Here is a 15,769-nt window from a genome sequence, read left to right as displayed (position 1 = left end):
CACACTCAATAGTGACTTCGAATAAAAAGAAAGTTCTTCCCTTCTTCTCAGCCATTCTCCTTCAAGTTACAAATACTCCTGGATGCAAAGTAAGGGTGCTCAGAGGGGACAAGCCTAGCCCCGAGTTGACTACTGCACAGAGAGTCTTGAAACTCACCCTGCGAGGTCGTTTCTTGGTCTGGTGTGTAAACTGAAGGGCCCAGTCCCTGGTGGTGAGCTTGGCATGCTCGAACCCACAGTTCCCCGGGGGCAGCTTGAGATGTTCGGATCTGTAAATAAGGTGTTGGCCCTCACCGGCAGGAAGGGGCTCGATGATGTAGCTGAGGTTACTGCTCACCATGATCAGTCCTCTGTTGATAGGAGAAATAGAATCACTGGTCAAAGATTTTTCCAGGATCCTGGATAAGTCCCTTACATAGATCCATATGCACATGGCACAGTTGGTTTTGATCATTGGTTCTTCACCTGATTATGGGGCCGTTTACCCCTTTGTGAGGGCCCTTGGACCCCCAAAATTCACCACAGGGCTCCCGGTTAAGACTCTCTGAACTAGTAAAGTCAGAGGTGTTTAAAAAGCTGGGCATGGTGGCATACTCCTATAATCTTAGTTTCCCAGGAAGCTGAGGCAACAGCATCACAAGTTCAAGGCCAGCCTGGGAAACTCAGCAAGACCCCTGTCTCACAAAAAAAATAAAGGCTGGGCATGTAGCTCAGTGGTTGAGCACCCCTTGGATCCCTCCCCAGCATAGCAAAAGAAAAAAAATTTAAAAATTGCACCCAGGACAGTTAAAATTGATAAAGGACTGTAGGACCAAGATCCTAAAAGGCCTCCCAAACCAAACATGGCTGATGATAATCACAGGTCAAAACTTTATAGACTCAGAAAAGGCAGTGGCCAGAGAAAGCACACCGGCCTGCAATGAGGAGACCTGGGCCTCCTTGCTCCTCAGAAAACATCCTAAATTACCCTGAGCCTCAGTTTTCTCATCCCTACAATGAAAATGGTAATTTACTAACTTATGAGGACTCCTGAAATAAATGAAAGACAGGTGTCCCGATGCTTGGAAGCAAAGCTAGAAATTCAGTACTGATGATGTCCCTGCTAGACCCCAAGGCTCCCTGCCAGCGAGGCAGCTGTTCGGTGAAGTGACACTCACAACCAAGCATGTGTGGCAATTTTGTCCCCTTAATCATAGATTTTAGCCTAGAATTCAGAATAAAATGTGTTCATTTATTTTATTCTTCCACTCACTCAGCTGCAACTGTGTTCCTGTTGTAACGTAGACATGATCCTTGTCCTTAAGTACAGTCACCCCTCAGTAGCCATGGAGATTAGTTCCAGATTCCCCAAGGATACCAAAATCACAGACCCACAAATCCTCCACAGAAAATGGCATAGAATTTTTATAACCTACAAACACTCAGTTTAAATCAATGCTAGATTACTTATAGTACCAAAACAATGCAAATAGGATGTAAATAGTTGATATGCTGTATTTTATGTGGGGGGGTGGGTATCAGGGGTTTAACTCAGGGACACTCAACCACTGAGCTACATCCCCAGTCCTATTTTGTATTTTATTTAGAGACATAGTCTCACTGACTTGCTCAGCGCCTCACTGTTGCTGAGGCTGGTTTTGAACTCACGATCCTCCTGTCTCAGTCTCCCAAGCCACTGGGATTACAGGCATGAGCCACTGTGCCCAGCTGTTATACTGTATAATTTAAGGAAAAATGACAAGAGAAAAACGTATATGTGTTCAATAGAGATGCAAATTTTTTTCAAAAATTTTTATCCCTGATTGATTGAAAATATAGACGTGAACCCCACAGATACGGAGGGCCATCCATCACTCAAGGCCCATAGGAGGAAAGCCACTCAGGCCACAAACATTCATCAGGCTCCTGCTATCTGCTGAGGATGAAGTGGTGAACAAGATGGGCAATGCTCCTGACCTCGTGAAGCAGTCTTACCGTGGGGACAGTCATGGCAATGGAAATGGGGAGGGCAAAGAGGACTCCCCAACCCTGACACTGATGGACTGCATGCAGATGCTCTGAGGCTACCAACGAGGCCTCTGAGGCCTGAGCCAGACTCTGTGAGGAAGAGCTCCCCTTTCTCATCTGCTGCTCTCACAAATGGGCCAGCAGGTGTTTGCCGTCTTCCCTACAGTGAGATGCACACCACAGCAAGAGAATGCACTCAAGGCTCCGGGCAGAAGGAAACCCACGAGTTAGTCCCCAGGGCCCTGGCAGCGCTTCCTGCACTTCAAAACCCTTACTCAGACTCCTGTCCATCCAGAGAGCTCCAAACCTAAAGTGTCTCCAACTCTGAGTCCGTGCCACTACGATCTGGAAGAACTTCTTTCTCAGGTCACCTTGGTCCCACCCACCCCCACTGCCACCCCATTGGGATGTCTGTCCAGGTTTTGTCCTTCGGGAAGAGTTTGTGATGCTCTTGGGATAAACAATGCCAGCCTTTGATCTGCAGTAACCCTGCCCAGGTCCCATCCCAGAGTGACCTCATTGCTGTGCCAGGAGCCGCCGACTTCCCAGCTGCCTCACCCAGGCGGATGCAGCAGTGTCTGCCCAGCCCCTTGGCAGGACACCTAAGGTGCTCCTGCAGCAGTTGGGGGTGAAGTAGGGAGAGCAAGGGTCACATCCACTCCCTGATTCAGACAGGAAAGGGCAGAGGCAAGAGTGGCTGAGGGCATCCTGTTCCCAAGCTATCTTCTCAGCTGACCAGTATTGTCTTCTGCCATCTTGGTTTCCCCCATTGGCTACAAAGGCTGGAAACACAGAGGGCTGGACCACAAACCAGCAGATGCTCCTGTGTGCACCAGGGTGTGGCTGCTGTAATCACACCAGAGAGTGGAAGTTTCCACATAAGAATTGGTAAAGATTCCAGTGTAGGGCCACAGGTATAGTTGGCCCCATGTCACATGAACAAGCCTCTGGAGCAAAGAGAGAAGAGACCAAGAAAATGTCTGGAGTGTAGTAAATAACCATCATCATAGTGGCAATAGGTTAAGCCTTTGCTATAGACCAGGCAGGGATCATGGTATTATTCGTGCCAACTTTTATGATCCTTACACTATTACCCCCATGGTATAAATGGGAAAAGTAAGGCTCAGCAAGAGCAATTAACTAACCGAAAGTCACACAGGTAGTAAAAGTAAGGGCTGGAGCCTCAGTCTTCTGGTTCTGAATCCCACAGCCTTCACCCTGACCTGACACTGCCTCTGTCACAATAGCTCTGTAGCATGGATCAGAAAAGTATCCCAGTTTACAGTCACCTGCAAAAGAAGGTGCTAGCAACTCTCTTCTGAAATGTGATTGGCCATTACCCAAATGGCCTGTCTAAGACTCCAGTTTCTTGAGTGATGAAAGACAGAGGCATTCAGTTTTCATTCTGTCCTGAGAGAACACGTACCCAGAGCTCACTGATGTGTCAGGCACTGGGTTTACAAACATCACTCTTTTTTCATTCCCACATCACATTATAAGGTGGGGAGCATCGTGGGTCTCATTATACAGATGAGAAAACTGAGGCTCAGAGAGATTACATAAGTTCTCACAGATAATCTGGAGCTAAAGATTTAAAGATTTACAGACTCTGGACCCCATGCCCTTAACCTCTATGCCATCAGTTAGTTCCAAATCTGTGGGTCGGAGATCCCTACGACCAGAGCTTCCAGAGTTACAAGCATATTCTAAGTGTTTTGAACCCAGATGTCCAGGCCACCCTAGGAGACTCAGATTCTGCAGGCCTGTGCATCTGTATTGTCAGTCCCCTCATGATTCCCTGCATAGCCACACTCGGGAACTCCGGCCAGGAGCCCACACTCTGCAGCAGGCACCTGTCTTTCCACCACAAATAAACAAATCTGTCTCAGGAGGTATGCAGATTAGTTTGAGAAACAGCAGCTTGGAAGGTCACTGACGGTCCTCCGAGCAACAGGATTCTATGGTCACTCCCCACTTCCCCCAATGCAGCCCCTGGTGACTCCACCCGCCCGTGTCTCAGTTACAATCCTCCCAGACAGCCTGGGCATGGAAGAGAGGCTGGCACAAGCCCCAGCACTTTACCGTTAACCCCATCCACAAGGATGGCGGAATTTCTGAGAATGTGGTTCTGGGGCCCTCCCCAGCCATCACCCCCAAGTCCTCTAGCCACCCTCCCCTGAGTACTCACCAGTCATTTAGCCTTCTAAGAGCCGGGGTTGATCTAATTTGCTAAACGCTAGCACTGGCAGAAGTAGAGGTCAGCCAGGAGGCAGGGGTGGGGGGCCCAGGAGGCCGGGGGCAGGACCTCACAGGCCATTCTCCATTCTGTTCTCCATCCTGCTCCTCATCGTTAAGAGCATGATAAATATGAAATTGTCTAGAGGAACCGGGCGGGCCCAGCCAGGCCAGCAGCAGGCAGTTCGTGTTTAACCCACGAGTGCCTGAAAGGTTCAACCAAATGCATCCTTCAAGGAACTGGATCAGAACTGCCTCCTGAAAATTCACCCATCTGGCGCTAAACCCACAGGGACATAACTAACATCCCTGCATGACCTAAGATACAACCTAGGACCTAGGATCTTAGGACCAGTCCTAAGACAAAACCCTTCTGCTGTTTCTTCCCTGCCTCCCCACCCCGCCCAATCCGCATCCACGCGAAAGGGATTACAGAGAACTCCAAAGGCGGTACCGAGGGAGAAGAGAAGGTGTACAGGTGTTGTGCTCTCTTGGGACAGGGTGGCAGGGCACAGTTAGAGAGCATAGACTCTGGAGTGAGATACACCTGGATTCAAATTCTGGCTCCACTGTCTTCAAGCTGCGTGGTCAGTTATTTGATAATACTGTCCATCTCCTGGGATCACTCTGATAAAGGACTGAAGCAAAGGGCGATGTTACCAATATAAAAGATATTAAAAGAATAGCAGACAGTCACTGGGCACAGTGCTGGCACATCAGGCAAGGCATACATGCTTTATTCAGTAGCCACTCAACACATTCGCCCTGGTCATCTGCTCTGGGTCAGGAAGAACTCTAGCCACTGGTGTTAACAGGGGTTCACTTGATGCTTTGATTATATCCCTTGTTGCTCTGAAATTTACACGGTTTTCTTTTTCCCAACCTTTCCCTGATCTTATTTTCCCTAACCTTCTCCTTCCTGATCTTCTTTTCCCTGACCTTCTCCTCCCTTATCTTTTCCCTGATCTTCTCCTTCCTGATTTCTCCTGCCTAATCTCATTTTCTCTGAATCACCTCTAAAAAAGCCCCCTGTTTCTGCTGATGGGCACGATCATGGCCTTTGTGACAGGAGTCCCCTGTGTTTCTCCTCTGCTAGCAAAGCAATAAATCTTCCTTTTCCTTTTTCTCAAAACCGTGTCCTCGTTGTTGAATTGGCATCGGGGACAAGGACCGAGCTTTTGGCAACACTGGGGTACAGCATAATTAAAACAAAGTCCCTGCTCTCAAGGAGATGGAGCCCACCACCTAATATAAATCCACCAGTGACATCAATACTGATATTCCTATCTCACAGATGAGAAAATAGAGGCTGGAGAACTGCAGCAGCCTGTCCCAGGAATTGTCTGACGCCAGAATCTAAGCTTGCACATCCTAGGGGCCCTTCTTAGGGGCTAGCTGCATATACCTGAGCCACCTCCTTCTGCTCCAGCCCCCACCTCCGTGAGATTCTGCCCCTTCTCTCTGCAGCGCAGAGCTTCCCATGCTAAAGGGTACTTTTAATGATATGGTCTTCTCTGGTTTGATAGATGAGAGGAAACCCCAGAAAAAAAGTAACTTGCCCAAGGTGACCTAGTAAGTTAATGCAGAGCTGGGACAGATCCCAGATCTCCTAATGCATAGGCTCATTCTTACAGGATGGAGTCCACATACCAATGCTCACTGTCCAAAGCCACTCCAGGACTAAGCCATCTGCAGGACTAAGGGCAGGGCAGGAGAGAGAGCTTTCACTGTTTTTAGTTTATACGCTCCTGTGCTGTTTGAATGTTTAACACTAAACCTGTATTAGTTATAGAATGACAATTTTCAATAAGTATTGCTTTTAAAAATAAACAACTCACCAATCAGGCACCCCTCCTGCTGATAGACCATGAGCTAGGGATGCACACACTCACACACACAGTTTCCCAGAAAGCACAGGCTCAAAGACACTTCATCTCAGAACTGGCTCCATTTCTTCACAAACACTAATCACTCCTGCCTGACGTTTATACATGTGCCAGTTGCAAGGATGTTGTGCACGTGAGAAGTTGTGGTAACATTTAGAGGTTGGTCCTTAATCTGACACAGAATTGGGGGTAGGGACACTTGGCATCCCCAACAAAATGGTCTGCCACATCTTTTTATCATGTGTGTATAAGTATCCATAGCTTCCACCCAAAGCCCAAAGGGGTCAGAGGCCCACGTAATCATAAGATTACAAACCCTACGTTACATGTCCAGGTTTCTTTCTTGCAAGGAATACTTCTAAAAGTACGCACAAGAAACTCTAACAATAGTGGAGGCGGGGACTTAATCCAGAAATCTGGGGTGAGAAAGAGACTGACCTTCCATTGTGTATTTTTTTATACCATGTGAATTTATTTTTCCTATGATCAGGGATTACTTCGTCAGTCGTAGTCTCCCACAGAGCTGCTTTGGAGAGAGGACCCAACAACTATTTGGAAGCTCCACTGAATTCCTCCGTCTTTGTCTCATCAGCCTGATGATCCCACTTGGTATAAATCCTGCCCATTTTTCCCAGTCACAGGAGCAGGTTTCTAGGAGAGAGCGATCACTATGGAGATTTTCCACGGCAGCCTGGTTTTATAAGCCTTAGGGAAGACTCAAACCACGGGTTTGAACGCTGCTGCTGTGGCAGCTGCTCCCCCTCCAGGGTCCAAATGGCGCCATCTGGCAGGAGTCTCCAGCCCTTAAATCGGGCTGTCTACAACCTTGGATTCTCAAGGTGCGCAGCGACAGGCTGGGAAACACCCTGGCAGGCCCCACAGACGGAAGCACGCTAAGCAGAAACACGTGGGCAGCTCACCCGGTTTCCCCCTGTCAGCGCGGCTGCTGGAATGATTTACAAGAGGCCAGGCCAAGTTCCCACTGCTCCAGACGGAGAGGACAGAGGATGAGGCAGAGAGAAGCAGGTCACACCTGCATGTTCTCTTTCCTCTTTCTTGGGAAGGACTTTGTTTACTTGCAGCCCGCAGGTGGCGGTGGCTGGGCCTGTAAACACCACTGAGACCAGTTGGTTTGGCTCAACCAAGTCGCTTGAGTTGGGGATTTGAGGCCACTCTGTTATCGCTTCCCAGCCAAAACCTATTTCCTGCCTAATTCCCTCTGGCGACTCACCACATGGCCTTCCAGAGGAGACCTGGCCCAGTTCATAAACAGACATGTGGGGCCTGCGGGGAGAGGAGCCTTCGATTTTTATGGGAGCGTGGCTGTCTTAGCATGGTTTCACTGTTATGGGATGATATGTATCCCACATGCTTGTAAAATCCTGTAGACGTAACGAAGCACTTAAACTTAATCTCTACCATAGCCATCACTGATGGTCATTTTGCAGATAAGAAAACAGAGGACTCTGGAAATTACAATGGCTGTCCTTCCTCTACTTGTTCAGGACACAGCATATAATAGACACCCAATGTTAAATTTGTTGAGCCAAAGAAGTAGTCACTGAACGAATGAATTGCTATGAGGGGAAGGGTGATCAGGGCATGGTGGTGCGTGCCTCTGATCCCAGAGGCATGGGAAGCTGAGATAGGAGGATCCAAAGTTCAAAGCCAGACTCAGTAACTTAGCAAGTCCCTATGCAAGGAAGACCTTGCCTCTAAAAAAAAAAAAAAAAAAAAAAAAAAAAAAAAGGCCAGGGATGTGGCTCAGTGGTAAAGCACCCCTGAGTTCAATCCTTGGCACCAAAAAAAAAAAAAAAAACAAGAGAGGAAGGGTATACATAAATGGAGCCAACTCCCACCAGCTCCTAAGAGCTAGTGGTGGGCATATTTCCAATTCTGCCTTCAATAACATCACACTGATAACTCGAAATTGGCTGTGATAGGAAGCAACTTTACCAGTATACAGGTGGATGCTACAGATCATAACTTTTACAGATCATAACTTTTTTCCTTTTCCCTTTCCTTTTTAATTTTTTTTTTTAATAGAGCCAGTTTCTAGCACCAGTATAGGCAATCAGAATCCTGGCAATTAGGACAAGCAATTAGAATCCTGGTTTTTCATCATCTTTTTTCAAGAAAATAGAGAAGGGTGAGTAGGAGGAGTCTAAATAAGTGATATTTATCACTTCTATATGCATAGATCCTGCTATAGTTAAGGGACTAGTTCAGGCTGGTGGAGACAAAAAAAAAAAAAAATGCTTGAAATATAATCCACATGCTAAAGGAACACATTCTCAGGTTCAAACTGTAATGTGCACACAGATCACCTGGGGTCTTGGTAAAATGCAGACTATAAACCCGTAGGAGTGGTTGGGACCTGAGATACTACATTTTGAGCAAGCTCCCAGGGAAAGCAGATGCCGTCCATCTGCAGACCATACGCAGAAAAGCCAGGCCTTGGAAATGACTGAGTGCTACATCAGATGTCTACTAATGTTAAATAACCCTCGCATCATGTGTATATTCTTTTGATCTACCTTTTACAAATGAGATCATGGAGACCCAAGGTCACCCAGCTGGTAGGATCCCAGCAGGCAGTCCAGATTGGACAAAGAAGGGTCATTCTCTTACAGCACCATCTAGACAGAACTTCTTAGTTGACTTTCCATATTGAATGTTATCCTTGCCTCCTGCTTCTCCTCCCATCTTCTCTTCTCCCTAACTTTCCCATTTCACTGCCCATCAATCCTTCTACCATAGAAGAACTAAGAAGTGGGAAAGAATGCTCAAACTCAATTTCAGGTTCATTCACCACGTCACTTATTTCCTGTCTTCTGTTGCTTTGACTTTTAGGACTTGCTGACCCTGGAGGGACTGGCCTTCCCACAGTTAGCCAACTCCCTGAAACAATAAACAGTTGCCAGCTACTAAGACTTTCTCCTGCAGGCCAGTCAGTCAAAGCCCATACCCCACCATCTACTTTACTGAGCTCTCACCTTCTGGGTAACTATTCACCTGCCCTATCACCCCAGACCCAGGCACCAGACAGCCCCTGAAACTGTCCAAAGGAGAGAATTCTAAACCTGCTTGCCCTGCCTCACAGATTCCTCCCTGCAGAAACCACAATAAAGCACCTGCCCACATTTCTTCCTGCTCCTCTGTCTCTCCACAACTGCAAGTGCATGACCATGTGGCCCGCATAGCAGAGTATACTCCTTCTTTTTCTGGTCAAATTTCCTGATTTGTTGGCATTAAAATTCTTAAATAATAATAAAACCTTTATTTCAAAACATCAAGTTCCTTGGTGAAGGTAAGCCCAATACCAGTTAATAAGTGAATGATCTACATTTCCCTGGTACCTCCCAAATTTGGCCCTTCTCAGAGTTACCCATATACACTCTCAGCGGGCTCCTTCCCAAGGTCCTTGCCTTTAGTTAGTCCCGCTTGTCTTGAAAATCCCCCTCCTTGGGAGAGTGTCAGATACCCTCTGAAGCTTCAGGATCTCTTACCTAAATCCCCGGCAGGAGCTGAGTGTGACGCTGGACTCTTCTGCCTTCCTCACCATGCCATGGTAAAAGCAGTGATCCTAGCAAAGAGAAAGGCACTGGTCAGGCAGTAACACTGATAAGGATGGCAATGTTAATGTCTCATGAAGGTGACAGATGGTGGACAGCTTATCCTCTGTCTACCCTCACTTTACAGCACCTTTACAACATGCAAAGAGCTCTTTAAGCCCCCATTTTGTTTGATCCCCATAATAATCCTGGGAAGTGGGCAGGGTAGAGGTCATTATGCCCTCTGAACAGAGGAAGAAGCTGAACTCACAGAAGCAGAGATTTTCAAAGGTCTCCCTGCTAACTGGAGAACAGGGATTCTGGAGATCTGGTTCAGAGATATTGCCATGGTGTGATGTCAGCCGCAGAACCCTGAATCCCACTTCCCACCAATGTCACCTTTGTAAACCCCTGCAATGGGTTTAACTATGTCCTCCTCAAATTCATGTCCACTTGGAACTTCAGAATATGACTATATTTGGAAATAAGATCTCTGTTCATGTAATTAAATTGGCATGAGGTCATACTGGATTAGTGTGGGTCCTAAATCTAACAACTTATGTCCTTATAAGAAGAAGAGAAGAGGAGAGGAGACAAAGAGACGTACACAGAAAGAGAAGAAGCTGTGTGAAGACAGAAGCACACTGGAGTGAGAAGCTCCCGGGAACATGAAGGAGCCACCAGAAGCTCTGAGTCAAAGGAGGAGGATTTTTCCCTAGAGGCTTTGGAGGGAGCATGGTTCTGCCAACACTTGGATTTTGGACTTTTAGCCTCCAAAACTTTGAGAAATTTTCTGTTGTTTTAACCTCCAAGTTCATGGTGCTCTGTTAGAGCAGCCTTTGGAAATGACCATGCACCATCCCCTCCAGAGCTCAGGATACTTGTTCTCCCCTGAATCCCTCCACACCTGAAGCCTTCTACACCTGGATCCCTCCGCACCTGGAGCACTCCAGACTGGGCACGCAGGTCCATGAGACCTGGTGCTGTTCACCACTCATTATACCTCACCGCATCTGGTCTCCCAACCCCAGCCGATTCCTCCATCACTACAAATAGCTGTTGAGCGCCACTGGGTGCCAGGTCCTGGGTAGGCTTCGGAGATATGATAATAAGCAAAGAGAAACACACAGCTCCAGTCTTTGAGGGGCTTGTGGTCTTATTATAGCTCCTCATTCATGAAGAAGCTTTAAAAAGATAATTACAAATAAAAGTTTGAGGTGCTAGCAGAATGTTTGATAAGTAGGGGAGCCATAGTATTTATGAGGCAATTGTGTGCTAAGGCAGACACACAGGGACAAAACAAGACAGAGGGAAACAGGGGATACGTTCCTATGAGCCTGTTCCCAAGTAGGTCCTCAGATATGAGCTGTCCAGGATGGAAAGGAGGTTCTGCCAAGGTCCGAAGGAGCTATAAACCACGCAGCTGCAGATGTGGGGGCATCTCTTCTCCCCGACTCCCCCAGCCTCAGCAGGGTCTTCACCTACGTGACAGTGACAGTTCAAGGGCCCCATCTCCAAGACCATGCTGCCTGCCATTTCCTTATCCACCTCAGACAGAGACGTGTGTTTTCTCTGACTCCACCTCCCTCCCAGCACGGGGCATGAGTGTAGTCTAACAACAAAACTCAAACATGTCGGCACAGCCAGGCCAGGTTTCCATCCAGCCTCCCACATGCGCCAGCCAGGTAAGCAGTTCCACAGCCTCTCTCTGGCCTTCAATGTCCACAGACTCTCCTCACAGATTGGTGGGAGGGCCGCGTACAAAGAGCAAGCTTCAGGATTGACAGAGGGCTTTCGACGTACCTGGCCCAGAGTGACCATGGTGTCATTAAATTCTCCTTCACTCAAAGCAGAATGAGGCTTCAAGGGATGGGGAAGCCCACCAAGGGGCCCAATCCACGGCCTTGGCTGTGCCAATTCTACATCCTATCCAGCTGAGCCGTGCAGCCAGATCAGAAGATGCAGGCCAAGCTGACACTTAGCTCAGGCCCAGTCTCTGGATCACGGGTGTCCTTTCATCTGCTGATAATCTGCAGGCCAGCGGTGGCTCCTCTGGCCATTCGCATACACACAGCTGGGAGGAGGAACAGGGCCAGCCCCCTCTTTGCATCAGACTCTCCTGGACTTTTAACAAGTCAGACTCTGACCTTCAGAGGAAGGCAAAGGAAATTCACTGAGGTGGGGGGACATCCCACAGCACCTGTGAAAGAAGGTAAGGCAGACAAAACCCTCCTTCTGGCCAGGAGTCCATCTGTCTTCAAATGCCAGTCTGTCACACGGCACCTCTACCTTCCCCTGGGCTCTGGGACCTGGAGGTGGATCATCAAATGATCCAGTTCTGAACCTGGTCCTTAGAACTCAAGAGTGAGGCCACACACTCCACAGCACCGGAGCATTCGCCAGGGGAAAGGGGGCCGAGTGCTCCCAGGGAGGGGGGGGGGCAGGTCTGTATGGGGTAAACGGGGCTCATAAATTGTACTGCTGGAGAGTCAAGGAGTTCAGAAATATAGGTCAGCCACAAGCTGCACAATGCTGGTACCTTCACAAGCAAAGAGACCTCAAATCCAGAGGTGGTTCTGAAGAAGCCCTGTACCACTTCCTGTCTTTGGACTGATGTGAACGGTACCAGCCCAGACACTCTCTGAAGTAGAAAAACAACTGACTCTTACAACAGGCTCTGCAATTGACAGAGGGCTTTCACCTGCACTGTCACATGTCATCCTCACACCTCCCACTTATGTAAGTAACAGTAAGTGCTACCAGCTATCCAGCTCTTAACTGCCTGACAGACGACTTTGGTAGATTTCTTTTTTTACTTTAATTTTGGCCATAGCCTTATGAGGCAGATATCATTACTCCCATGTTTTAAGTCACTAAAGGTGAGAGAGGTCTTAAGTCACTCACAAAGTGACACAGCAAAGTGGAGATTTGAACCCCAGCAGCCCAACTCCACCCTCGGCCTCTCCCAGCTATGGCAGCGTCAGTAATGACAAAAGACCCAATGTGTCAAAGCTCTGTCATCCTCCAGCATCTCAAGCAACAGAGGAGACACGTTCCAGTCTAAGCCTTGCCACTTCTGAGCAAGTTACTCTTCCTCTTCTCCTCTTAATTCCCTCATCTGTAAACTGTGGGGCTGTGAGACATGTTTATAAGTTCCCATAAAAATCAGTGATTCATCTTACCCTTCCAATAGTCCCAAGGGTCAGATATCATCATATCCAATTTTTGAGATGAAACAAACAACCATGGTATGATCCAAAGGGTTGATTAAGGCCACACAGCTAGTTACAGCCAAGACTCCAATGCTGGCTGGAGACCCCAAGCCCTGTAACTCTCTTTGTTGGAACACATTCACAGACCCATTCCCCCAATGAGCTGACCCAGATTAGGGCTACAGTCTTGATAAGGTTCCCAGAACTTCCACCTCTCCAGCCAACTGTGGTCACAGAGTGTAGACCTCACCATTGGAGTCAAGAGCCCCTAAGTGGTTTATTCCATTGCTATTGCTCCTGGATTTCTGTTTCCAGATGAGCTGACCGGGAGCCCCATGGGCCTGGGTAGGGACTCCAGTAGCAAAGAAAGTAAGAAAAGAGCGAGTGGTGCCAGGATTCAGCTCGGATGTGCTTCAGTCAATATGACCTTCAGGAAGGAGGATTCTGGGGCTGAGGGGGGGTTCTCTTCCACTCCTCTGTTTCTGAAAGGCCTTTACAGCATCTCTGCCTAATGCACAAGCTGAGAGCACAAAGGACAAGTCAAGGATCAGCCATGAAGTCATTGCACTCTGCAACTTCTCCGTCTGATGGGGCTACCCCGGGGGGTCTTTCACAGCAGGAAGCATGAGCTCATGGGGAACTTGTGGACTGAGACCCATTCTTGAGCTGTGGGCACAGAAGTGGGAGGAGCTCGGAGGAGGGTGCTTTTGTGAGGGTGTAATCACTAGGGGCTTTCTATGCCTGGCTGTTACCCAGCCCCTGCTGCTGCTCCCGGAGGCAAAGAACAGAGGTCTCAAGAAGGGAAGAGAAGTTCTACCAAAGGGCACTGCAGAGATGAGCAGTTGGAGCTGGACACCCTCCTCGAAGATGGGAAGACACAGTCCAACATGTCTGCTGCTGGCTCTGGCCGCTCTCCCAACTCCTTCCCTATCCAGGAAGGTCTTGGTGGAAAAGGTGCATGAACTATTGACTTTCATGACCTGAAATACAACAGTGTCCCTCAACTATCTAGATACCACACTCTAGATCTCTTAGATCTACCAAAACTTACCTGTGCTGTATCCTTTGACCCATTCATGAGTAATCTGTTAAACTGCTCCAAACTGTTAATGACTGATAGTGGTTGCTGCTGTCTTGTTAGATATTTATACTCTAGCCGGGATATCTCAAAGCATAGGCCCGGTGGGAACCTCAGGTTCCAGGGAAGCTGCTGGAATAGTACTGAGACAGAAGGATGTCCCTGCCCACTTCCATACCACAACTCAGATCCACATGCCCCAGGAGTCCATTTCGCTCTGCTCCAAAGGCAGAAGGCCCTCCCCTCCTGCTTGGCCTTTCCTTACTCCACCCCATCAGCCTAGACTCTGAGAAGGGTGTCACTCTATCCCAGGGTTTCTCAATTTGGGCACTGTTGACATTGAGGATGGACAAGTCTCAGCTATATAGGACCTGTCCTATGCATTGGAGGGTGTTTGGCAGCATTACTGGCCCCTGACCCCTAAATGCTAGAGTATCTCCCACCCCTCCATCATAGTAATAATCAAAACTACCTCTGAATATCGCCAAGTGTCTCCTGAAGGGGGAAATAGCTCCTGGTTGAGAACTACCACCCTGAGCCTATAAATTCTCATAGGCATCTCTGTGGAAAGAGCTAGCAAACCATGATCTGCAAATGCAAATGATTCACTACCCTAAATGCCCACCACTGGGATATGATGAAACAAACCCATGTGTCCATCTAAAAGACCATTTTCTAAATGATAAATCTGTGGCTTTGTGCATATATCCTGGCTCAAAAACAACTTGAAGGGAGAAATGTCCAGTATAAAGACAGATGCAAAACAAGAAAACCTTCCTAACATAAAGTCACATCAAAAAGGTAGACTATAAAATTTGCATGTACAGTGATGACAACTCTGTAAACCCTAAATATCTATTTAAAAACCGGGGGGTGGGGTACTGATCAAAATCTAATGGGTGAGATGACAGAAGTATGAGCAGATTATTTTACTTAAATTTCTGTTAATATGTGAACAATTAATACCCAGAAAATGCATCTTCATGATGCTCTACAACAATTTTTTCTTTCTTTCTGCAGGGTACCAGGGATTGAACTCAGGGGCACTTGACCCACACCCCCAGCCCTATTTTGTATTTTATTTAGAGACAGGGTCTCACTGAGTTGCTTAGGGTCTCACTTTTGCTAAGTCGGCTTTGAACTCACGATCCTCCTGCCTCAGCCTCCTGAGCTGCTGGGATTACAAGTGTGTGCCACCACACCCTTACACCAATTTTAATCCATGCAATTACCCTAAAATATTCTATTTGTTAGCCAGCAAAGGACAGTGAGACATGTCTTGTGTCTCCTGTTTGCTCCTTTGGTCTTTAGTCAGGGGGAGCAATTCCTTTAGGGAAGGCACCATGTCCATCACACCTCTCCTCAGTCCCTAGGAGTGGTGCCAGACAGGGTGGCTTTGGGAAAGATATTTGTTGACCTGAACTTACCTCAGGTTTCAACATGGAGGTCTGAGGATTTCCATCTGGAGTGTAGTGGGTTTCTGTGTAGGCCGGAGCAAAAAGTTGCCTGCAAAGAAGAAAAACAAACATTTAAACCTATAGTTAATAGACTCCACCTCCTGGTAACAGCAGTCAGTCATTTTAATCAAAGCAGAAAGGGCGACCCCAAGCATCTCCATGCAGAAGACACTGGGCAGCCATAGGCATTACAGAATATAGAGAAAATGTGGGAATATGCCACTAATTTTATATTCATTGTGAACAGCACTCCAACAGGATGAAGCTGACAGAACTAAAGCAATAATCTTTTTTTTTTTTCTTTCTAGTTCCCGAGAATATACACATTTGAACACATACA

General features: G+C 47.6%; 1 protein-coding gene across 2 annotated transcripts in view; it reads right to left on the bottom strand.

Moving 5' to 3' along the window:
• Positions 1–15,769, bottom strand: part of ADAM19 (ADAM metallopeptidase domain 19) — an 83,492-nt gene that overhangs the window by 33,767 nt on the left and 33,956 nt on the right. For both annotated transcript variants that reach the window (XM_079144730.1, XM_079144731.1), the window contains 3 exons: positions 15,400–15,478; positions 9,638–9,714; positions 158–350 (listed from right to left, as the gene is read on the bottom strand). In XM_079144730.1, coding sequence (XP_079000856.1) covers positions 158–350; positions 9,638–9,714; positions 15,400–15,478 — 349 coding nt within the window. The remainder of the gene's footprint in view (positions 1–157; positions 351–9,637; positions 9,715–15,399; positions 15,479–15,769) is intronic.

The sequence above is a fragment of the Sciurus vulgaris genome, assembly GCF_902686455.1.
Source record: "Sciurus vulgaris genome assembly, chromosome: 6".
Lineage (NCBI taxonomy): Eukaryota > Metazoa > Chordata > Mammalia > Rodentia > Sciuridae > Sciurus > Sciurus vulgaris.
The sequence above is the reverse complement of the archived record's forward strand: the minus strand, read 5'-3'. Positions and strand labels throughout refer to the sequence as shown.